The sequence below is a fragment of the Alosa alosa genome, chromosome 8 (genome assembly GCF_017589495.1).
Source record: "Alosa alosa isolate M-15738 ecotype Scorff River chromosome 8, AALO_Geno_1.1, whole genome shotgun sequence".
Classification (NCBI taxonomy): domain Eukaryota; kingdom Metazoa; phylum Chordata; class Actinopteri; order Clupeiformes; family Clupeidae; genus Alosa; species Alosa alosa.
The window spans coordinates 13974021-13999784 of NC_063196.1; the positions used below are offsets into that span (position 1 = coordinate 13974021).

Genomic DNA, 25764 nt, shown 5'->3' on the forward strand with positions numbered 1-25764 from the left:
AATACATGGACTAAAACATTGAGGACAAAGGGGACAGGGGTCAACTAATAATCAAGACAAACAAATACAAAAAACAATAAATACAAGTCAAGCAGACACACAAACAGACAGTACAATATTCCTAGTACTTCAAGGAATTTTGATTTTGTTTATGAGTTTAATAACCATTTTTTAATTGAAGATTTAAAATTAAAGTAGGAGGAGCTCGACAGTTTAAGGTAAGTCATTCCACAAGACAGCTGCCGAGTACAGGAAAGAGTACTTTCCCATACGGCTGCATGATTGTATTCTGTGGAACTCCCCCTGGTGGAGTAGTTGTGCGTGTCACTAATTTTAGAAAAGTAATTTTGACCGCCACACAGCGAAGTGGCAGTCATATAGGTTTAGTCAGAGTCTTTTTTCTTCAGATCAAAAGGTTATCATACTGAACCGTATCAAAGGCCTTTTGAAGGTCTATTAACACCATGCCACAAAGTGTAGTCTTGTGGCTGATAGGCATCACGGAGATATGATTAAATAGTGACTACACTTAAGGTACCATCTACTGTACATGTTTGCAGTTGCTATGTTTGGTGATGAGAGCACCTGTTTATGTGGGCTTACTTTGAGTTAAGAAATGCCTGAAATTATTAAATACCTTAGCTAGCAAATCAGAGGCTATCAAAAGCTCTCTATGAAGAATGATTGTTCCCTGTTGTCAGTACAACGTATTTACTTGATTCTGTGATTTCATCCTTTTGTTTATGCGGCTGACATCTTTGATCTTTTATTAATTATCTGTATGGGAAGCACATCTGGGAAGCAACCACGGGGATAATGCACCTGGCAGTCTACCACAGTCTGTGTTAATATGATCTTGTGCAATGTGCACACTGCTCTTCTGTGTCTAGTCATCAGTGGAAGTGAACTTTGATTCGATTCTTGGATTACCGGTTGTTTGAGATAATCGGTTCCATGACCAACAGGTGCATCAGGGTATCATTGTCCGATTTTGTGTAGGTAAAGCTGGCATATTAAGACCTAATGCCTAACACCTATAACTAACCTTTGATTAGAAATTAAATTTTTGTTTTATACCAATGCCATAATTACTTCAGGTTTCTTCACAATTTAAATGCTTTTATGTTTAGAAGTACCACATTTTTGTTTTATCTTATTATAATGGTTTAATGTGTAAATTTCCATTTATTTTTCCTGAATCAAATTTTTCCTTTATGGAATGTTTTCTATGTTCTACTGGTCCAATAGTTCTGGTATTGCTGTGCTTACATTATTCTCCCAGAAGTCCTGTCCTGGGATGTTTGACATTGGTGTAGAAATGTGTCTTAATTTATCTGCTTTTTGTTATCATATATATTTATAGTCAATGGTTCACGACCTGCAACAGGTCGTGATTTTGTGTGGCTATGTTGTCAGGCTGTGTTTGCATTTGAACAGCAGCCTCCCCTCTAATCTAGCTGCCTCCATTAAGTGGGTTCAAAGAGAACAGATATCCTGGACATTAAATACAATATTACTATATCTAAATGTTCTAAGTTTACAAGTAATGTTCATAGAATTAGATAATTTGTCTGTTTGACTGATTTATAGATTCCCCTCACTATCCTCTGTCTTTTTTACGCCTCAGCCTTTCTCAATTATGTGATCATTAGTAGACATAAATAAATCTCTGTTCTTTCAGAGGGCAATAACAGTGCTATCAAAAGAACTCTGATCCATAGTTCAAGCACAAAAGCACCAACACCCAGACACACACACACACACACACACACACACACACACACACACACACACACACACTATCTTATAAATAGCTGAAACCACGAACCTTACCCTCTTACTATCTTCAAGCCGCGACCAGGGACCTTCTCACTCTCAGACTCAACCACACACACACAGAAGCAAAAATGCCTGCAGATTACAATGGGCGCTGGGAGATGGTCAAGAATGAGAACTTTGAGGGGGTAATGAAAGCCATCGGTGAGTTCGTTTTCTCTATTACACACACACACACACAGTCAAAACAGAAATCATACACAGTGCAGGAAAGTTGCACACAAGTACACATATGTAGTCCCTTCATGGAGTCTCTAGTGGGGGGGGGGGGGGGGGGGGGGGCTTGCATTCATGTTTCAGTTAATGTTAATCTACATTGCTAATAGATGATGTAACTTACTTACTTACTGAGGCATGTTTCTAGAGTCTGGACATACATTTGTAAAGGGAGAGTAAAGGATAGAGAGAGAGCAATAGACTGAGAGAGAAAGACAGAGAGAGAAACAGAGGGCTGGCATTTTAAAAGTTAAAAAGTTTAGTCTACAGCTGATTTCGTAGATATGTATGGGGCTAGTGATGGGGGTGATGGAAACCACCATGAGAGTAAAAAACCTTGAGTGTTGAGAAATAAGACCACGCCAGTTCAAAGGTGATAGGTCAGTGTCTCCTCAGAATCTTGTGAGATCTAAAAATCTTATCACTGAGATAGTGTGAGTGTGTGTGTTGAAAGAAAGAGAGAGAGATTAAATATAGGGCCTTGCAACATATATAGCCACATATTAAAAAAGGACAACCCAAAAAAGAAATACTGTGCATTGGCAAAGCTTAAGATAGTGTCTGTAAATGAAGGACTTTATGTGCAATTGAAATGCTCTATTTGGTCTTTGGTATTTTTACATTTGGTCATTTGGCATTGATTATCCGTTCTGGCAGAGGGGGAAAAAGTGCCAAAATATTGTACTCAAGTAAACTCAAGTAGTATTGTACTTAAGTAAAAGTCACTGGAAACTAAAACAATCAGTTTTACTTGGCTCGAGATGCTGCAGCTACACTCTGGGGGACATGAACATGGCTGCTTTAGCTGCTAGCAACTCGAGCTAGATAAAACCGATTGTTTCAGTTTTTGTTCGTACCAACAGTACTCGGTGACCTTGAGAAATGGAGATCTATGTGGAAAAATCACCAGAGTTATCCTTTAAGTTTGAACAGTAGTTGATTTTCAAAGTTAGTTGCACTCATCCTTCGTCGCTTTGCAGTGAACAGTAATCCAGCAAAACTGAAAAGCTGCTCACAGCTGAGGCAGGCAGGCCCATGTTGAGTTGCAGCATTTCAGAATCTTCCAGGAAACGGCATGGGGGCCATTATCTGGAAGTGGAAGGAACATCACTGCATCATTGACCGGCCATGCACAGGATCTCCTCACAAGATTTCTGACCAGGAAATCAGAAGGATAGTCAAAAGAGTAGTCCAAGAGCTAAGGACCACTTGGAGAAAGCTCCAGAAAGACTTGGAGGCTTACAATTGTTATAGAGAAAATTATAGGTAATGCATTCCAACTCCATACACACTTACCTGCCACGACTCCATTACTGACCCCATTAAGATCAGGGGATCAAGACTGGGCGCCAGCTTGATTCATACCTGTTGTAGGCTACATGCTGATCATTGTCACTGTAGTGGTTTCGGGCGTGATTTTTTTCTCTCCCTTTCTGTTTTCGTTAGTCTTAAGTTAACTTTTTTTTTTTTACTCAAGTAATGGATGGGATTTGCGATGTAGCAAAGTACAATACTTCACTCAAAATGTAATCAAGTAAGATTTAAAATATCGATTTTATGAACTACTTAAAAAACACAAAATACAGAGAAAACCTACTCAATACAGTAACGTGAGTAAATGTATTTCGTTACTTTCCACCTCTGCTTTACGGATGTGTTTTTCATATGGTATGGATACCATTCATTGCTACTCTCACTGTTATTAATTTTCCAGTATTCAGCAACATCTAGTGTCTGGGTCAGTGTGTGTGTGTGTGTGTGTGTGTGTGAGTGATTCAATAACAATGTTTCACTAGTTCGCCCATTGGATTGCTTAGACCGAGTGCAGAGAATAGAAAGTTTGGCTTGGTAGCTGGCCATGGTCCCAGGATACCAATAGCGGAGATCACATGTGAGTAATGTGCGCTAACAATGGATGAAGGGTAATTTAGAGCTTAGAGCTAATAATGAAATCCAGGAGCAGGGGAGGAGGTGGGAGGCTTTGCAACTCTAGTGTGACATAATGGGCAGTAAGGAGGGTTTTATTCCCTACAAACTTAAACTTAAGTGGGTTGAGTGATGGCTGTCTATCAACCCTATATGGGCTCCTCCCGAACTTTGTTCAGAAAACATAATTTATTTATGGGTGGGGCTGGGGTCACCATGCAGTGGGATTGTCAACTTTAATTGGCTTCTGCATCTGTAGCACTGTGAAATTATTTGAGTCTCAGTGAGGTGCAACACCTGATACATCAGAGAGAATATTTCCGGTTTCTTGGCATAGGCGGCACAGAGAATTGGTCTGCCACTACAACACTTTGTGTTAGGTTAGTCAGGCACACACACTTGATTTTTGTTGTGACTGAGCCCCTGCGTGCGTGGGTGCGTGCGTAGGGCTTTTTTTTATAGGTGTATTAACACATTTGTTTTTTGCAGACATCGACTTTGCAACACGCAAAATAGCAGCTCATCTGACACAGACTAAAGTACTTGTCCAGAATGGAGACCGTTTCGAGACCAAGACACTCAGCACCTTCCGCAACTATGAGGTCAACTTCACCGTTGGAGAGGAGTTTGAGGAACAAACCAAAGGCCTGGACAACAGGACGGTCAAGGTGCAATACCATGTGCTGCATCTATCATGTATATCCATACTGTTCAGTTACTTTTACAAGTGCTGCCTAATGTAAGGGATAATGTATAGAGTGCCAGTCATTATCCGAAAATAAGTCCCTTCAGGGCGAAGCAAGACTTTTTCCCTGATAATGACAGCGTTCTATACATCTATTCCGTATAACAGGACACCTTGGCGGCCATTATTCCTTACTTAATCACAAAAAAGGGAACAATCAAGGTACAATTCTATTAGGACATGTTAGTGCAGCAATAGGTACTATTCGCATAGAATAAAGTACCAGTTCAAGTGAAGTTCAGTCAAGAAAAGGAGGTATAGTCAGAATAAAGAAGGTTGTGGTAAGTGCTACTTTAAACATGTCCAGTTGTTTAGTAGCCTAATACTAGGAGATTGATTGAGAGGGACGTCCCTACTCTAGTAGGAGATGGTAGCACAATCACATAAGTCACTTCCCCAGCACATATCCTTGTCTAATCAGTGTCTCCATAAAAGTGTCAACATCATTAGATTAGATTAAGATACATGAGATTAGATAATAAACGCACACCTTATGATCTCAGATAATAGATATTACAAACAATTCACATAGAACCGTACCTAAAATAAGAAAGTGCATAAATGCGGATATGTTGTGGAGTATTTTGTTTCTTGAGTTGTCTGTGTCTGTGTCTGTGTGTGTGCAGACACTGGTGAAGTGGGATGGGGATAAGCTTGTGGCCGTGCAGAAGGGAGAGAAGGCCAATCGCGGCTGGACGCAATGGATTGAGGGAGACATGCTATACCTGGTAGGTCAACGCATCTGTCAATCACTCTGAGCAGCCATTCATTACTACAGACCACACACCAGATGGGAACATCCTCACAGAACTTACAAATATGCAAACATGCACCCACATGGTAACACACACACACACACACACACCATACAAACATAAATATACCTAAATATCCATAGAAACAATAGAAATGCATAAATAAACAAAGCAAGCAACTACGCTCCGATTGAAACGTTCCAACCATGTATGAAACCACATAAACTAAGAATAAGTGTCTGAATCTGAAAATGGCCTCCCAGATACACACGCATGGGGGCGTAGATATTTTCACATGTACAATCATGCTTATGTGTACATGTGTGTGTGCATCTGTGTGTGTTACAGGACATCACAGTGGAGGATCAAGTGTGTCACCAAGCCTTCAAGAAGAAAGAGTGATACCTAGGCCTTGCATCATCCAATCCAGCTATCTTGATAATGAAACCCATTGCACATTTAATTAAACTGAATTCATATTAAACTGGGTTCATGTTACTATGTACTTGCATAGCTGTGTATTCAGAATATGGACTATATTTACATAGCTGTGCGTGTGAATGAATGTCAAGCTGTGTGCTGAAATGTGAATAGATCAGAGTCCTTAAGTCAGAATCAGAAACACATCTGCACATACTATATTAATTTACTGTGAAACATCACACCAAGGGCCCTATTTTGGCGATCAGAAATGGATGGTCAGAGGCGCAAAGTTTAAAGACATTAAAGGCGTGGCCAGTCCACCATCACATATTTGTGTAATTTTATGATCAAATGCTGGGCGCAAAAGGGTTGTTCTTATGTTTCTTAACCAGTCATGGGTGTGTTTTGGGTGTAACATCCTTTAAACCAATGAGAATGACATCAGTCATTCCCTTTAACAGTAAGCAGCACAACTTCAAACAGCACATCAGTACTTGCACGCAAGACCATATGGAACAGGGATTCCACTGAACCTTACTTTACTAAAAACCTGTTTGTGACTAGCAGAGTATAACCTACATGCATCTGCACTCACCTATTATTTAAACTCATAGGCAAAGTGGGCACAAAGTTTAATAAAAGTGGAGCGCATGGCAAACAATTCCCCACTTTATTGAGTGTAAGATAAGAATAAGCCTTAAGTCGTGCTTTACGCCACCTTGCGTCGGGTGCACGTCAGGCTGGGCTCTACTGCCCCCTTCAGGACACCTGTAAACATGTGAGATGCCACCTTTCTCCACAGAGTATTCAAAACGTGCATTAGCTGACTATAGGCAAAATAAGCGGGGAAAAAATATGCTGATTGTATTTGATCATAATTAATTTATTGATGAATTCATGTGTGATATTATTTACAATTATAAATCAGATATTTGATGTACTATATAAATATTTCACCATACCTCCTTTAAAAGGAGGAGGAATAATAATAATAATAAAAAGGAAATATTCACCAAATGTATCATAACACAAATAATTCAATCACAAACTTAGTGAGAAAATAATGGAGCTCTCTAAATGAAAACACAGCAGTAAAAACATCAGTGTAAAAATGAAACTCTGGTGTGTGTGTGGTAACATGGTGTACACACATCATGACAACAAACCAGATTAAGTGGAAAATCTATGTAATTTTTTTTTACCAGTATTCTCAAAGATAAAAACATATGGCTTGGTGTTGAATCGTAGTACATATTTGCCCGAAATGTTTTTTACTACATAAGAAAATGTGTGTGATATACAATATGTTATGTACAGTTGTGAGTTCCCTTATCCTGAGCAAACAGAAACTGATGAAAGCAATGACAAACATTGCCCTGAAAGTCAGTGCACACTATCCCCTCTTACACTATCCCTTCAGCAGTGAGAGAGAGAGAGAGAGAGAGAGAGAGAGAGAGAGATGCCTGATGCTGACTAACCTTGGCACCATATGCAAAACATGGACATTTTCATTTCTGTGCACAGGTAGCCATTGTAGGAATGAGGAAGTTGCTGCAATCAGATTATTAACTTGGAGCAACAGCGCTTCTTAGAAAGACTTCTAGTTAAAAACTTGCACCCACTCACACAGCTGCATACACTCAAACACACAAAACCATATAGATGCTTATATATGTGTGTATATTCCTCTAGTCCAGGGGTGTCAAACATACGGACCACGGGCCGGATGCGGCCCGCTAGATGGTTTAATCCGGCCCAGACTTGTAGAGAATAAATTTCTGACGATGTCAAAAAAAAAAAAATCTCTAGCCCATTCCTGTGAGGAGTTATGAATTTTCAAAGAAATAACCGAAATGCTCAATTCAGCCGCTAGGCGCAGCCAAAAAACTAAAAAAAAGTTCAGAGTTGGCTGGTCCTGTGCTGTCAGTTTGGCTACATTGTCGGGAGAAAAGCAGGCGTTGCGACAAAATTCAGAGACAAAGTGCAGCCTGCAAACGGAGGACAAGATGTTTGGGCATTTTATTGTATTTTGCACCAGGAAGTGTTGTGTTGTAAAACACTAAACTTGGATCATGTTAAAGTGTGGTTGTGCAAACTGTAAATTTAATCAGGTCGCGAGGTCTGACTCACCGTCAGTTTGACTGTTTTCTCAGTGATAATGGCATTCTGTCTGGCTTACCATACCACGCTGTAGTACGGTGGTTAAGCCGAGGTGCCGTACTCAAGCGTTTCTTTGAACTACGAGAGGAAATTGGACAGTTCTTGGAGAAAAAAGGCAGACCAGTAGCAATTTAAATGCCCGGAATGGGTGCAGGATCTGGCCTTTATGGTGGATAGCCTATAACACAGCACCGCCACCTAGCCTACAAAATTATTTGATCTGATGTAACCTAATCGTATCAGTTGATCGTATTGCTCATGCACTGCTAACTTATGTTTGTTAAATTAATTTTATTTTTCATACATTTGCACATTTACATTTTTAAGGCAGGATGTTAACTTTCTTCATAGCTCCCACTTGAGTTTAGTGTGGTGAGTTGGTTCAGGTGGTCAGATGTAAAAATGTAGGCCTATCCACACAACTATAAAAAATAAACCAGTTGTTTATGAGAGTGAAATGCATTTTATTTCAATTTCATTGGCCTCTCTGAATAAATGTGTAATAATCTAATATATCCCTTGTGATTATGTAGGCTACAAATGTAGGCTGAAGGGTAAAGCATAGCCTACTTTGGAGTTGTCAAAGGATGTTTTGCAATTATTTCACTGGTCCAGCCCACTTGAGATCAGATGGGCTGTATGTGGCCCCTGAACCAAAAGGAGTTTGACACCCCTGCTCTAGTCCAATTCAAAACTAATGAGCACACACAGAGTGAGAAGAATCAGACAGCCAGCACAAATTGTGCTAAAACTATTGTGCATTTACTTGCGTGGATGACACACACTTTCTCTCTCACACACACACACACACACACACACACTTAACATTTGAGGCCCGAACCAATGTAGCATCTCAGACAGGCTTGGTAGTAGCCTTGTAAACCAGGTGTTCGGAGTCGTCCGTCAGTGGGAGCTGGGCGCCGTTGGTGGCCACACGCATGTGCTGACCCTTCTTCCTGCGCTCCTTCAGGAAACAGTAGCCCAGCAAGGCCAGGATGGCCAGGATGCACACACCCAGCACCACTGCTATGGCAACGGACCCTAAACACAGCCAGCCATCACAGAGATGTCGTTGGTACAGTTAATACACAGAGACCCATTCAACTGAATACAGCTAACAATGGTATTAAATTGCAATAGCCTATGATTAAATGTAATGGAATATTCAACTAAGGTAGACTGCTGTTGTTCACACTAAGCTATTTATGGTTACTGATATACTCTGAGTCTCTGGCCCTCTCTTAGTGCCAGGCATAGTGAGCTGGCCCTAGGAAGAAAACGTTTGGGGACCACTGGTTAAGACATACATAGTCTCAACTAAGCCTTTAAATAGATTACCAAGACTACCAACTAGTCTGGAATAGGAGTCTTCAGAAATTCCAGTCAATTACTCATGTTGCGTTACACTGGTGACTCGTTTGCCTAGACGTGATAAGCAAGGTAGCCCCACTGACAAAGCAAACACAAAAGTGCTAAGAAAGTGGGTTAAGGGTTTTTTTTTTAAAAAAAGCACACACAAAGGTAAATATTTCCTTCCCCCTAAAGATTAGTTATTTCACCACCAGTGTCAGTCAGTTGACTTAATATTAGGCAGATATGCTGGGTTGTCTGAACTCAACTAGGATATTTGATACAAACCAAAATAAGTGAGTTTCATAAATCCCACATTGGCAAGAAAAGCAAATCAGTGTCAGATAAAAATGGCTCTTACCTGACTGTGTTTCTTCTTGCTCATGACGCTCAAACAGCCCTCGAGCAAAGACATCAGTTTCTGGAAGAAAGTAGAATAAGAACGCATGGTAATAACAAAACTGGATTCTTTAGCAGTATATGACAGTTTGTAGACTTATATCATGTCATGTTAACACCAATATGGTACATTTGTTGATGCGGAGTTGGATGTGAAAGATGTATTTAAATTGAAAGTAAAATATTTTGCAACAATATTGATGGATCAATCATCTACTTCAATCAAACATTCAGATGAAACACACATTTGGGTTTGATCTTCACACAGTTTGTAAGATTCATAACTTGGGACTTTCCATTGAGTTTGATGGCTTTTATCTGACTCTGACAAAAATGACCTTCTAACCTTAGCCTATAAAGAATAGGGGTGTCTCACTATTTTAACTCTAAGGGAATGAGTGAGAATGCAAAACAAAATCTAACTTGGGTGTTTTTCAGTGGGAATTAAACAGGATTTGTGTGAGAATGAGACTCAGTAGAAGGGTCTGTAATTCTGCTTGCATGCCTTGGAGTAGATGACTTCATTTGTCCAGGTGTGTCCAGTGGCCTACCTGTGACAGATTTGCAGCGGTCCATGCAGTCATCCTCTTGCTCAAAGTTGTTGTCATTGCCGCTGCAGCCACCGTAGTTGAAACGATGACACTTGCGGCTGAGAGGGTCGTAGTACCATTGGGTCATACTTGCTCGACACGGGCCAGTGACCGGAGGTTCCGTGCAACGAGCTAGGGAGATCCAAACATGAGATGCATAATAGGAAATCCAATCTTCACACAGTTATTTACATGCATTAGGATTTCAATTAGGACATTAGGATTTGATACAATGTCTGTGTGTGTCTGAATGTGTGTGTGTGTGTGTATGTGTGTATGTGTGTGTGTCTGTGTTTTGGAGCTTATGGTGTTAAGTCAAAGTTAAAAAAGCAGTACAATGAACCAGGTGAATAAAGTTAATGGAACTTCATAAACACACCTTTCCATTTGTTCAAATCCACTTCCAACAGCCGGGTAAGAGTGTTATTCACTGGAGATGAAAGACAAAAGACAAAATCAATCAATATCAAGATTTAGTCGATTCAATCGTTGTGATTCAGACCAATACAGCAATGCATTTTAGTGATTGATGGTGTGTGTGAGTGTGTGAGTATGTGAGTGTGTGAGTGTGAGAGTGTTTTTTTTGTTTGTGTGTGTGGTGTAGTGTGTGTGTGTCGTGTAGTGTGTGCGTTTCCTCACACTCCCTGCAGTCAGCCTCGTCTGAGCCATCACTGCACTGGGCCACTTCGTCACACTCCAGAGTCTTGTCCAGACAGCAGCCGTTATCGCACCTGAACTGCTCCGCCTGGCACATCTTCCCACACACTTCACACAGGGTCAAAGTAAAAGAAGGGGTACGTTGAGTTTTGTGTGTGTATGTGTGTGTGTGTGTAGATGTCACCATTCAAGATGTACATGCACTTCAGAGATCCGATGAGCAGTGAATTTATATTCCACGGTTAATTCAATCTTGTGTCTGAATATTGTGTCTGCTTTTTGAACTCACCTTCAGTTGCTGGAGCGATATTCCTTCCAGATGCAACAGCTGTAGAGAGAGACAGAGAGAAAGAGAAGCCATACAGCTTCATATTAAATAGTTTAAATAACAGACTCAGTGCTTCAGCAAGATAATGACGCATACCCATTTCAAACCTGACCTAACTCTATTTCTGCATGTTACAAACATACACATCAAACAGACGGTTCAAAGCCTGAGAATGGTCTGACATTTATGCTCCTGCCGTTGTAGCGGATGACAATCCAGTTAGGCGGGATCACATTGGAAATAACAAAGCAGCAGCAGTAATGCGTGACGCAATGCTCAGACCATAATAGTGCAAACACAGTTCTATTTCCTTCCTAAGTTACACAAACGGTCTACGGTCGCGTTATGCTTTGAAAGCTGAATGGAGTTCAACCATAGTTTATGCCATGTCTTTGTAATGATAGAAAAGAAAGATGAAAAAATTAGTTGGATTGCAACTGCATAGCTTTGTTTGGCTGTCTGTGTATCTGTATTGTGTGTGAATGGGCTGTGTTTAGTTCAAATACATGCAAAAAACGGTGGCAATTCATTTACTGTATTGCATGTGTATTACATTATCTATGGGATAGAGAGAGAATACGCTGTTTTAGTTAGAGTCAGAAAAAGAGAGTGAGTGAATGAGTGAGTGAGTGGTTGGTCAAATGCGTGAGTGAGTGGTTGGTTAAATGAGTGAGTGAGTGAGTGAGTGAGTGAGTGGTTAAATGAATGAGTGGTTGGTTAAATGAACAAATGAGTGAGTGAGTGAGTGGTTGGTTAAATGAGTGAGTGAGTGAGTGAGTGAGTGAGAGTGGTTAAATGAGTGAGTGAGTGGTTGGTTAAATGAGTGAGTGAATAAGTGGTTGGTTAAATGAGTGAGTGAGTGAGTGAGTGACAGAGAGAGGGAGGTACCTGAGGCACCTTTGCAGGCATCATTGCACTCCTTCTCGGACAGGTAATTGTTGCGGTTGCCCTTGCATCCACCAAACATGAACTCCTCACACTGGTCAGTCACAGCATTGTAGTTCCAGCGGGGGAAAGACCCGCGACAGAGGCCCACTTTCTTAGGGGCCAGACACTGACCTAGAGACAGACACATAAAATATACAATTAAGAACAAATAAGCACACATTTAGAATACATTGCACACAGTCACACACACAGACACATACCAGTGAAAGCATATAAATACACAACATGCCCAAGGAAAGTCCTTTTAGACAAGTCCCCCCCCCTGGGCGCCCATCTTGGAATGCACTTTGGCCAGTTATTGGGCAGCTATTTTTCTATGTCACGTGAATGGGGAGGCATACAGGATGGGGTGGGATAGGTGTAGACAACAGCCATACAACTGCATTACAAACTAACCCCATGCATTTCTATGGAAGATTCTTTGAGGGCTTTTCAAATTTCAAATTTTGGCCCCCCCAAATGCCAACAATCAATCTGGATCATTGACACTTAGTGGTGGGCGGTATACCGGTTCACACCGTATGCCGGTGTATATTTTCGTTATGATATGAATTTTTTTTATATACCGCCATACCGATATATTTGATTACACAACGTTTGGAACGCTGCGCCGCGCGACAGTGTTTCAGACGGGACTTTTTTCACACACACGCATGGTGCCACTGCGAGGCATAGTGAGGGTAAACACAAAACACCTTAAGTTTTTCCCCTGAAGTATGACCCTTAAGGCTTAATTTCTCCTTAGGTAGGGGGTTTATTTAAGGGTGTTGCACAGAATACCTTAAATTGTTTCTTTAGTTAAGGAAAAACGTTAAGGGATACTGCATTGAAAGGGATTTAGCGTCACAAAAATTCTATTGAGAATGTTCAACAGCTGTAACTAGCTGGCTAGTAGGTGATGTCGTTAGTTAGCAACCCACCGAACACAGTGAAGTTTAATGTTCTTATCATAGACATATATACAGTCTATGGTTCTTATCATTCATCTCACCTTAAGAATATTCGCTGAAATTATCCAGGTAGCAAGTAAAGCATGTTATATACATGCACTGAGCAATACTAGCTGGCTAGTTAGAAATGATCCTGACTGTCATCAGTGCACCAAAACGAACTTTTTTGTTAATGTTTTGCCAAGTGAACCGAACCGAAGCTCATGGAAGGCTAACAAGACATCCACATCCACATGAAGTTAATGTTAGCCTACCACTAACGTCATGTAGGCCTAAACCACACAATAACAATAAGGCATGTTTCTGATAGGCCTATTTGACAGAGTAAGCATATTAGCTGAGAGGTTTTATTTTAAATTGTATAATTTCCAAAAAAAATTATAATTATTGCAAGTTGCACTACTTTTTGTATTGGTTTCATACAAGATGTTTGTGAAATTTGCACAGTAAAAGTTCTGTATTTTGACTGCAATTGTCTTTGCATTCTGATTAGATTCTTCATTAGAATCATGAGTGGCTCTTTGTAAACAGCATCATTTTCTGGGGCCATGCAAAACTGCATTGCCACTAGTGTGGAGTTATTCTACATCATGACAGTAAAATAGACCATCCTTAGTCAATGTACTGCAGCAATTCCTCTCTCAACCTGTAGAAAATGCTGTGAACATCTGATTATGCATGGGGGAAAAAATACCGTCATATACCGTGAAACCGTAAGAATTTTTAAAAATACCGTGATAGTCATTTTTGGTCATTCCGCCCAGCACTATTGATTAATGATTGATGATTGTTATACTGCTACTCTACTCAGTCATATCCCTGAATGTCCTCATTACGCAACACAAACAACAGAATCTCCACTTTCAAACTGAACAAGTTAAGCCTATTATGAAGCCAGGGCCATAAAACACTATGTGGACAGGGTAATTTATGTTAGCATTGCCACACACACACACACCACACCCAGTCCAGGAGAGGTACACGTGCCAATGTCAGTGCCACGTGAGGGAGACATGACATGGGTGTGGCTAAAGACACAAGGTGCCATTTGACAGAAAAGTGACGAGCGCCGTGGCAACCTGAGCAGGTAACAAACATGTCCATCCATACGGCTTTGCTCCTGGACAGCTCTCTGCTTACACAGCCTGTGCAATGTATGGCCACCTACACCCAGCCTGGTCTTCGGAACATCTACATTTGCACTATACTGACTATGTAGTGAATAAACACCATATGGTTATTCACTAGTGCAATATGTAGTTAATAAACACCATATAGTTATTCACTAGTGCAATATGTAGTGAATAAACACCATATAGTTATCCACTAGTGCAATATGTAGTGAATAAACACCATATGGTTATTCACAGTGCACTACGTAATGAATAAACACCATATGGTTATTCACTAGTGCACTATGTAGTGAATAAGTGGATGTTTTGAACACAGGGCTGTTCTCACCGGTGAAACTGTAGGAAACATCCGACAATGGCTAGACAATGAGTCTGTCTTATTACCTTAACACCTGCACACTTGCACACTTGTCCATCTGAACATGACACCAGACACCTGACACAACTGAGCTAAGCCAGGTTTGAGTCATGTCATGGATGAGCACAATCCCACATGCAGCAAGGGATCTGCGGGCAAAACCAAATTAAAATGCAAAACCAACCTGATTTCAGTCCATGGAAACAAACCATTCCCATGATATTAACACTAAGTTTCCGAATTCCAAGGTATAGATCATTATAGTTTCTGTCAAGCAAGGGGCCTTACAAATCTGCCCGCTTGTTATTTTTGATAAGCAGAATTGAACCCATATCTAAGAAGAAGCATTACACCTATGAAAATACTTCTTTAATGTTTCAATTGCATGGTATAAGGTTGGTCATAACACAGTAACCTTGTCAAGCAAGGAAGCATTGCAAGCCTGCAAGCCTTGTTTGCTGATGTGTGTCACTTCATGCCGCTAGCCATGTTTGTTCATAACATCAAACAAAAGAAGAAATGCAATTCATATACACTTTAGCACCATGAAAAACTGTGACTATGACTAGCAGATACTTGTTTATCAAAGTGAAAATGAAGGTGGATTTAAAAGTGACCAACAGCAACCATCCTTTTAATGTTGTACATTTACATTTGCATTATGTAATCCTAATAGTAAAATCTACCTAATGAATAAAAAGATGATAAATGTTTGCATTTAAGGTTGTATCAGCGATTTCAGGCCCAAAAAAGGCCCAAACATAACTGATCACATTAATCTAATCTTTTCTAACAATCCAGTTGTCTGCCCCATAACCAGGCCATCAAAAAAACGTGTCTCTGTAGGCACCCTAGGCTCTGATATCTGTACACAAAAACAATTGCTACCAACAAGGCAAACTCAAAAGCAAAATAAAGTGTTTCAACCAATAACCGACGAGATGCGTGTTTAGGAGAGTTTTAATTGCACTGGAGTTAGGGGGAGGGAGTAGCGAACTAGCTCTCTGTTTTGTTTGAACATCAACAGAAGTGACGTATCCTCGCTATCACTAATACAATCTTTAACATTCCAGCAAACTGCCCCTCTCTATATTCAAGCTACACTATATATATAAACACCTGGCTATAGTAATCCACTATGGTGTGTCATGATAAGAGTTTTGAAAGCGTGCCGTCGTTCACAGAAATAATATTTGTTTATTCATGTTTCAATCCTAAGTATGTATTTCCTTTATAATTGTATGTATTGTTAATACTTTCTTATTTGGTCCAGTCGGGGTGGGGGGAAGTTTTGTGTGTAAGAAAAAGAAAAACTCATGTAACTGTACTGATGTGTCTGTTTAAAATCTATATTTCTCAACATTCCAGCGAGCTATGTGGTCATTAACCTTTACAGTAAGAAACCCCTTTAATACTTGTACACCATATGAACCTGGGACCACCAATGAACTTTGCCTTCCTCTCCCAATTCTTCTCTGGTGTCCTTTCACACATCTTCCTTCCTTCTCTCTACCTTCTTCTAATCTTTATCCCTCTCTCTGTCGTTCTCTTTAGCTTTACCTTTATCTCAATCCATCATTCTCTTTTTCTTTGTATATCCACATACAGGATACCCTAACCAAAAGAAAAAACACCAAGAGAGACTTCCTTGCATTTCTGGCAGGAATGTCCATCGTTCTAACACACACACACACACACACACACCACCTTCCTCAGCCGAGACTCCTCCCACAACTAAGCAAAGGCGCTATGCCTCCCACAAGACAACATGGCAGTTCCAGATCTATCAAAACAAGTTAAACCTGTTCCTAGAGCGGCTGAGGTGTGGGACCGGAAAGGGTGGGGGACCTCCCTACGCAATCACAGAGCGAGAGAGGGGGACAAACACAAACACACACACACACACACTCTCTCTCTGAGTCAGTGACCCACCTTCTCTCTTACATGTGAGGTCTAGGTGTGTGGAAAATTTTAACCTATGTAATGGTGACTTTTACAAACTGATGGTGTTCACCTACAGACCGACCTCCACCGGTCAGCATCAACTGCCATGTGTGCACATCTGTAGACCGTAACAAACACAAGAAATCCTCCCACGCTACAACCACCACAACAATCTGGAGACATGTCCACAACATGCCCAGTAGAGTTCTTTTGTAGACATAACATGTTATCCAAACAGTCAAGCAAAAGTCGCGCTAAATATGTTAATTCGTCTTAAACAGGGAATTGCAGTGCCCTTCATTAGAAAATGTGGTGTATTCAGACAACCCCTTGTATTGATTATTTTAACACTCCTGATTTAGTCAATAAAGGGCGTTAATTAGGGTGTTAAGAGTGATTTGATTCAGTCAACTGGGTGTGAAGGTGCAGGGAGGGACTGAAACCCTTAAGACAGATAGGCCAGACCTAGACAATCGATTGGGAAAGAGCATTCTAGAACATAACATTAATTCTAGAACATTATATAATTTGAATTAGAACCTCAGAATTAGTTGTACGTTCTGGAGTTCTGGAATAGGCCTACTGAAATAGGCCTACTGAGAACTCAAATATATTTTAAAGCGGAATGTACTCACCCTCAGACTGCTCAGGTGTCAAGACTAAAACAGTGACCTGTGCAGTATCTGTCTGATCACTGGTGTCGGTGACCTTCAGCTCAAACTTATACACACCGGGCTTTAGGTTGGACAGCTCGATTTGGTCCTTTAATTTAGTTTTCTTTATGAAGAGGGTGGATTAGGGTAGAGAAAAGACAAACACTAAATGAAAACATCACCCAAAATTATACAATGATGGTCATGGTTCTCAATCCCATCATTACCTACACAGATGTTATTCAGGTAAACTACCACAACCATGACAACATAACCAAAATGATAGTCCTGACTGAGTGACCCCAAAAATATGTAGCATGGCCGGTGACACTCCTCCAATGAGTAAATGATAATCAAAACATTACACAGTGGTGGTGAAAATGATGTCACTACAGTGTCACACAATGTAAAACAACAACTCCCACTATAGTTATGCACCTTACCTCACCTCCTAAATCACCAGTTATGAAATAAGATAAGGCTTCCATCTACCATAGCCAACTCACCTGCATCTTCACAGAGGGGTCTCCGGACACCTGGCTCCACATGTAACTGATGATGTTATCGTCATCCCAGCTCTGGTGTCCATTTAGGGTGACTATTTCATTGGGCTGGACCACCATGTCCTGCCCCACGTCAGCGATGGGATGCTTGTCATCTTCACCTGCAGGCATGACAGAACTGCGTTTTTGTTTCTGAGACAGTCTGCTTCTGATTAGAATTCCGAAACTAATAAACCCAATTCTGAGTAAGCTGACAGGACTGAAATAACTAAATTAAATAATCCTAACCCAGTAAACAATTCCGACCACTACACGTTCTGATAAAAACAAGTTGAGATAAACCACAGAAGTTTCACAATAACTAGTGTTGCACTATTAGTTCGTTCACTAACCTGGGTCAGTTGTTGGTCCATCCAGGTAGTTGTCATAGACGGAGTCAAGGATGTAATTGATGAAGCCATCCTTTCTCACAAATCTGCACACATACTTCTGCTTGTACAAGCAATCAAAGAGGAAACAATCTGGTAGATCCTGCTCAACGCCAGTTTTGTTGATCAATGCCAGGTTACAGTTCAGATCTCGACAACAGGCAGCGACACATTCCTTGGGGCTCACCTTCAGCGCATCAATATATGTTGCTCCCTCCTTCACGGAGTCGATCGTATTTAGGACAAAGTTGTCTTGGCCTTTCTCAAATGTCTTGGTACAGCTTTGGTCTGTGACGTCTGCGAGACTTTTCTGCAAACATAGTAGGAAACAGCTCCAGATCACCACAAGACGCGTGGAGACCATTTTAAAGTCTTTGAATATACCCAAATAATTCCAATATCCCGTCTTAACCAGACGCAGCACAGTTTGTAGGTTAAAATATTACTCTTGGTTGAGAAACGCTTCAAGATGATCCTTCAAACGTTTTCACTAGTAGCAGGCGCTTTAGTTTTCTGTTTTACACTGGATTGTACACGTCCAGAAAGTTGATCGACAGTCTGTAGGTCTAGCCTACTTCCAGGCAGCCCGATTAAAATGTCTGTTAAAATGTTGGTTCGTTCAAGTGAAATTCTGTGAAACTGGTCGGTTTCAACTTCCACACTGGTGTGATTCACTCGGCTCACGAGTTTCTGTACATATGACGGGGGCGGAGATTAAAGCACTTTAACCAGCTGTTAAAAGCGCAGGTGTGCCGGGCATACCTTCAACCAGGAAGTCACCTGCCCAGAGTCCCAGACGCAGTGACGCACAATCGAGAGAGCAAACACGTCTGAAATCCAACAAAAAGGGTTTTATTTGTCCTTTTACTGTCAGTATCTGTCCACAGAGGGGTTCATGTCAATGAATTATGTGGGAGGTGAACCTGTCTCTACAATTAATTAAGGCTTCCCACAAATGTCTAGACTTGATCTGTAGCGTAGCCAGCCTTTCATGTTGCGGACCCTTTGGTGATCTGAAAGAAAGATACATTTATGATGAAAGTTGTTCCCAGTTAACCACTGTCAGGTGGGGTTGCAAAGATTGTCTTTCTAAGACAGCCTCTTTTCTTCTCACACAGACAGGTCTAGTATTGAACTGTGGTCTAAATCTAGACTAATGACGGTATCCTTGTTGGGTTGGGGTTTTTTCACAGTCAGCCTATACGGGAGATGTTGCAAGTTCTAAATCACGATTTAATTCCATCAATTTTGAATCAATTCATTGATCAGGTCATTGTGTCATTTTGACAATCAATGTTATTATTCAGAGGGAATGGAAACTCTCTGCCATCGCCTTTGGATTTCTGAATACTGCATCATTTGCCTAATAAAGATGCACATGTTAGCTCATATACACAGACATCCTTCCCCACTTAAAATGTGTGTGCCAACCCAACACCCTCATTCCAAAGTTGTCAGGTTTCGCTAATGACTTTCACCAAAGACTTTCACTCTCACTGCCTTGTAATTTGCCTACTGAAAACTGAAAACAGCAATTGATTGTGTCATGTATTTCTGATGCCATATTCATATTTGTCTGAAAATAATGTTTGATGATTACCACAGACAAGTAAGGTGTCATGATCATGATATATATATATATCTGCTGACTTATGTTGACAATTAAGAAAAGTTATTGCACTGCTTTAAAACCTATAAGTGCTCTGTTCTTAGTTATTGCACTGTCTTAAAACATAGGCCTATAAGTGTTTTGTCTATTGATTTAGTTTAGATTTACATGCATGCTTATTGTATACTGTTTTGGCTCACATGTATGAATTTTCTGTTCTGTCTGTTTTGCTGTTTTGGTTCACATAAATTTAGTTATAAATCTCATGTTCTGTATATTATTGTGTCTTAATCTACAAGCATGAACCTTATATTCTGTTCAGGCCCGGAGAGGGTAATCGGGACAATCGGGAGAATTCCCAGTGGGCCGCTTCACTTTTGGGCCGGTCGAGGGAAAAATATTGACATTTGTCACGTTAATCTATCTTCTCTTAAAGTTGGCTACACACGTTCGCATTCTATGCCTAACACCGCAGCCTCTGCATGGGTTGTTCTCCCCTCCCACACTGTAAACCCCAACAGGTTCAATGAACTCAAAATATTTGATGAAACTGATTACCTCAAAATATTTAGCTATGTTAAAAAATATTTTAAGTAATTTCTACTTAAAATGAGACTTTTTTTAATGCTCAAAATCTTTAAGGACAAGGATAAAATTAAAAAGAATAATGTGAGAAATAGATGTTTTAAGGACAAGGAAGTTTATTGTCACATGCATATAGTTACTGGAAGTAAGAAATGCAATGAAATTATGTCTGGTGTCAGCCTATTTGTGCAAAGTGGGGGGGTAAAAAGTGCAGTAGAAGAGGGGTTTAGTAGATTAAGTGGCAAGGGCTGCATAAGAAAGGTGGGGGAGGATTGGAATTGGGGGGGGGGGGCACCAACAAGGAGCACCCAAGAGCAACAGGGGCAAGGAAAAACAGGAAAAACTTCCTTACCAAGGAAGAAACCTTGGGCAGATCCACGGCTCAAGGGGCTAACCCAACTGCCAGGGGTCTTGGTGTGTGTGTTGGGGGGATGACAGGGGAGATGGGATAGTATGCTGTGTATGTGGGGAGAGGGCGCAATATGTGTGTTGGAGAAGCTTCCTCATGAGACAATGTGCTGTGTATTGGGGGACAGTGTGCTGTAAGTATGTTGGGGATGTGTGTTGGAGAAGCTTCCTGATGAAATAATGTGCTGTGTATGTAGGGGAGAGGGGGGGGGGGGCAGTGTACTGCAAGTCTGGTGAAGGGACTTACTATTGCAAGCAGAGTACTGTATGTATGATGTATGTGAGTGATGAAGATGTGTGTGTGGGCGGGAGGGGAGTGTAGCAGTGACTGTGTGTGTGTGTGTGTAGTGTGTGTGTGGGTAGGTGGGGGCAGTGTGCTGTAAGCATGTAGAGGATGTGTGTTGAAGAAGATCCTGAAGACAATGTGCTGTGTATGTAGGGAGGGGGGACAGTGTGCAGCAAGTAGAGGAGGCTTACTCCAGCAAGCAGTGTGCTGTATGTATGTGAGGTGATGACAGTGATGATGTAAGTGTGTGTGTTTTTTGTGTGTGTGTTGGGGATGGGGTGGGGGTGGGGGGGCAGAAAGGCTAGACAATCAAGGACATGGGTAGATGGAGGAGAAATCAAAAATAATAAATAAAAAGTTCTATGGAGATGTGCAAAAGTTGGAGAAAGTCAGATATGTGTGTGTGTGTGTGTGTTTTGACGTGTGATGAAATAAGAAAATAAATAAAAGGTCTGTAGCATAGGGTGAGGGATGTGAAAGTGCTAAAAGTGTGTGTGTGTGTGGGGTGGTCATGAGTGTTGAGGAGTGAATGAGTGCAAAGTCAGTATAGTGTGAGTTCAGAGTTGGGAAATGTTTGAGAGTGCTGAGGAGTGAATGTGTGCAAAGTTAGTATAGTGTGAGTTCAGAGTTCGGATGGCCTGGGGATAAAAACTTCTCCTGAGTCTCTCAGTTCTGGCTTTGTGACTACATAGGCGTCTTCTTGATTTCAGCGGTAGGAATAATCCATTGTTAGGATGAGAAGAGTCCTTCAGAATCTTTTGGGCTCTTAGGAGTACTCTTCTGGAATAGATATCTTGTATAGCAGGGAGTTGAGTTCTTATAGTATGTTCAGCTGAGCGCACTACTCTCTGCAGAGTAATCTCTAACTGTGGAGTTCCCATACCAGGTGATGCTACCAGTTAGAACACTCTCAACCGCTGAAGTGTAGAAGGCCTTCATGATGGATGTAGAAACTTTGAATTTCCTTAGCTGACGAAGGAAGTAGAGTTGTTGTCTGGACTTCTTCAGAACATATTGAGTGTTAATAGTCCATGTTAGGTCTTCAGTAATGTGGACACCAAGGTATTTAAAACTTGTGACTGTCTCTACAGGTTGCCCGCTGATCATTAGTGGGGTGTAACTGTAGTTCTGCTGCTGCCTTCTGTAATCCACTACCATTTCCTTGGTTTTATTGATATTCAGTGTCAAGCTGTTAGATTGATACCACTGTGCCACCTCATCAACCTGATTCAAGTAGAGCTGTTCATTGTTGTTACTAATCAGGCCCAAGTTCACTGTGTCATCTGCAAACTTGATGATGGAGGTATGACTACTGTTGGCTTTGCAGTCATTAGTACAGGGATTTACATTAGTCAGACAAGCTCTTAAGACTCCAAATCTTTGAGAAAATGAACAACATTAAAACAAATAATTTCAACAAACAAACATTTTAAGTAATTACTACTCTAAACTAGAAGTTATTCACACTCATTTTTTTAGGAAGTTGATGAACTGAAACATAATAATTTGACAAACAAACATTTTAAGTAATCACTACTTAAATCGTTGATAAGTTTAATGAACCTGATCATTTTGAAACCATTGTTAAAACTAACAAAATTGACACTGGAAATGGAGTTAATGTTTTTAAGTTATCACTCTTAATATTATATTCAGTTTCTCAGACCTTAACATTGTCACTTCAGTCTGTTATATTTTTAAGTTGACTTCACTCTATTGAAACACATTTTTTGACTGTTTAGGTTTACTATTTACCTCAAAATCAAAAAATATTTTATTTGTATGAATCAAATAAAAAACTACTCAAAAGACAATGTCAATGCAGATTCCATTTATTTAAGAACTCCATTAGAATTCTAACATAACAACATCCCCAGCAATGCAGTTAATACAGAAAATCAAAGAAATAACCTTTTACCACTTCAACAAAGGTAAAAATAGTCAAAATAATAGTCCAACATAAATAAAAAGCGAAAAGCTCCATTGCTTGCTTGAGTATTAACATGCTGGCAGTACCAACCATGAGATTTGGAAAACAGACTGCTTCATCCATCATCAGAAATGTATTTTTAAGGCTAAGCAGCAGTCTAGGAGGTAACCGCAGGTCTTCCAAACCCATTATAATTTTTTGAATCAAATTAAATGTGTAGGACCATAGACTGTATATATAGAACTGGACAGTGTGCCGTCTGTTAAGAGTGATGCGAGCGCTAGTCCAGAGCCCCCTGGTGGCTGGCTGCAGTACAGTGTGTAACTCCGCCCATCCCCATGTATTTCAATGGCCAAGTAGCCAACTGTCCGTGTCACTTTTCTCACCTAAAACTATTTTTGTATCAACAACTTTTTATTCAAAAAAATAGTTTTCAAGATGCTTCAATACACACAATTTTTCTTTTCTCGCTGAAATTATTTTTTTTAATGTTATATTAACAAATCTAAAAAGGGCGTGTTTACACCTATGATTGACAGCTGGCTGGCTGCAGACACGACGCTTTGTCCATTATGTTTTACCGTCTAGGCTGCAGACACTACCACGCCATCGCTCACTTATTTTAATGACACCTGATTTCGACACATAATCTAACCTAAATAAGTGTTGCTGTTATTATCATTAGGCTATATCTTATCACAGTCTGACTAAATACATATTGATAGTCATACATTGTGTAGTTGTTTGTAAGAGACATCGTTGTTAGTTGTTACAGATTCTTTGTGAAAAAAGATATGTATGTGCTGTTCTTTAAGATAAGTATATTAGCTCATAGCATGCTACATCATGCTAGCATTAGCCAGTTGATAGGTAAAGTAAAAGGGCTCTGCTATATTGATCCAAGTGGCGTTAGCCATAGTCCCCATAATTTACAGTCCTACTTGTTTCAAATGGTTTAACGTAACCAGTGATTGCCGCCATCATCGTTGCAACTTCATTTGAATACACTTTGTCTCTGGAGAAGGCGATGTTAAGTTTCATTAACGTTAACTCTTGCTTAGTTTTGCGAATGGCAATAAACGCCACCTAGCCTGCTAGGTCGACAACCTCGGTATTCCCATTTGTGAATCAGCCCGACAAATAACTTTACTTGTGTTTTAGTGAACACATTATTGGACCATAGTTTAACGTGAGGTAGGATTCAAAGTTACAAATGGACAATTTGCTTAGTATGCTTATAACAGCGGTATCTGAAAATGCTGAGTTAAGGTATCGTTGTTACCTGCGATTGCACTGCTGGAGAAGCATTTTGCATTGGTATGATTTGATCAGGTATTCCCAGTGATGTGTAAATCCTCCCATAGACGTACCCCATTTCAAAATAATACGTCTAAATTGAAAACTGTGACAACTCATTGATAGGCTCTCTCAATATGTCTGTAATCGTATGCCTCTACCACAGGCTTGTTAGTCTTTCACCAGAGAGGGTGCTCCATTATAAATCAAAAATGTAATACGAAAATATGAGAACATGGACTTACTACATCAGGATACTCTAAACATTTTACACATAATCAGGAAGCTACTTTGCTGTTCAGTGTGTGATGTGTTTAAAGTGGTACTACGTTTAAAGAAACATTTTTATTCTTTGTTTCAAGTGCATAAGAAAATCCCACATTATGATGATGGTTATGGTTACCCTTAACAAATACAAAACAATATAATACTTAAAACAGGGATCAATCAATAGCCTAATGAAATAAACAATGAGGGGGGAAAGCAATAATAAATAATAATGCCCATTCAATCAATAATATCAAAAACATGGTAAGACTACATTAAAGAGAATATCAATAATAAAAAATGTCAAATTAATCAACAGCCTATAATGAAAATAAAACAGTACTACTGCATACAAACCATAATGTATAAGAAGTGCTTAAAAGACCAAAACTATCACAAGAACGAAGAGCACTGGGCAACTCATTCCACCAACATGGAACCACTGAGGAAAAGAGTCTTGAATTTGACCTAGCGTTTAAGACTGAAGCTCATCAGAAGACCGCAGTGGGCGGTTGGGGATGTATATCTTGATCATTGAATTAAAATAACAAGGAGCAGATCCAGTCAGTGTCCTATAGGCCAAAGTGAGAGATTTAAATTTAATTCTGGCTACTGTAGGGAACCAATGGAGAGTAACTAGGAGAGGAGTTACGATGTGTCCTCTTTGGCTGATTGAAGACCAGTCATGTTACAGCATTCTGAATGATATATCACACAAAAAAAAAAAAAAAAAACATTCAATATTGATTTAGTATCAACAAATAATTATTATTTTAGTAACGTCTACATCTTTGTGTAGGCTACAGTTAAATACTAAGCAATGGCCTCTGACTTAAATACCAAGGCAGTTAAATGACCGTGGTATGGTATAGTCTACGTGATACACAGGACTACACAGTAAACCCATTTAAAAAGCATCATCATCTCAGTATACCCATTTAAAATAGGCAACGATACGTATTTAATAACATTTGGGGTTGCTCACAGTATACCCACCACTACAACTAACTAACTAGACTACACCACTGGTTAAATGGTGCATTGCAATTTACAATTTGTGTGAGTTCAGGGGCATACAGAA

The 25764-nt window shown here is 40.1% G+C and overlaps 2 protein-coding genes across 3 annotated transcripts; one reads left to right on the forward strand and one right to left on the reverse strand.

Moving 5' to 3' along the window:
• Positions 1-1845: 1845 nt before the first annotated feature.
• LOC125299260 (retinol-binding protein 2-like) lies at positions 1846-5962 on the forward strand. Its single transcript, XM_048250469.1, has 4 exons — positions 1846-1980; positions 4468-4646; positions 5350-5451; positions 5827-5962. Exons 1-4 carry the CDS (start codon positions 1908-1910, stop codon positions 5878-5880), a joined length of 408 nt encoding a protein of 135 aa, XP_048106426.1. The 5' UTR covers positions 1846-1907; the 3' UTR covers positions 5881-5962.
• A 592-nt stretch (positions 5963-6554) lies between these two features.
• On the reverse strand, positions 6555-18984 carry LOC125299676 (kunitz-type protease inhibitor 1-like). 2 transcript variants are annotated; one of them, XM_048251051.1, is made up of 10 exons: positions 18267-18984; positions 17878-18035; positions 17354-17495; positions 12283-12444; positions 11347-11385; positions 11040-11165; positions 10780-10830; positions 10362-10532; positions 9773-9832; positions 6555-9102 (listed from the first exon to the last, which is right to left on the reverse strand). In XM_048251051.1, the coding sequence occupies exons 1-10, from the start codon at positions 18664-18666 to the stop codon at positions 8915-8917; spliced, it is 1497 nt and encodes a 498-aa protein (XP_048107008.1). In that variant the 5' UTR covers positions 18667-18984; the 3' UTR covers positions 6555-8914. The 2 variants fall into 2 exon arrangements, with proteins under 2 accessions (XP_048107008.1, XP_048107007.1); XM_048251050.1 differs by having other exon boundaries at positions 12274-12444.
• Positions 18985-25764: the final 6780 nt, after the last annotated feature.

What these genes read in the sequence shown, in the direction of transcription:
- LOC125299260 (XM_048250469.1), top strand. Translation starts at nt 1,908, where the DNA reads ATGCCTGCAGATTACAATGGGCGCTGGGAGATGGTCAAGAATGAGAAC. An exon ending in GGGGGTAATGAAAGCCATCG is followed by an intron (nt 1,981 to 4,467) that starts GTGAGTTCGTTT and finishes TGTTTTTTGCAG; the next exon opens with ACATCGACTTTGCAACACGC. An exon ending in AGGGAGACATGCTATACCTG is followed by an intron (nt 5,452 to 5,826) that starts GTAGGTCAACGC and finishes TGTGTGTTACAG; the next exon opens with GACATCACAGTGGAGGATCA.
- LOC125299676 (XM_048251050.1), bottom strand. Translation starts at nt 18,666, where the DNA reads ATGGTCTCCACGCGTCTTGTGGTGATCTGGAGCTGTTTCCTACTATGT. An exon ending in GGATTTGAACAAATGGAAAG is followed by an intron (nt 10,533 to 10,779) that starts GTGTGTTTATGA and finishes GGATCTCCCTAG; the next exon opens with CTCGTTGCACGGAACCTCCG. An exon ending in CCGCTGCAAATCTGTCACAG is followed by an intron (nt 9,833 to 10,361) that starts GTAGGCCACTGG and finishes ACTTTCTTCCAG; the next exon opens with AAACTGATGTCTTTGCTCGA.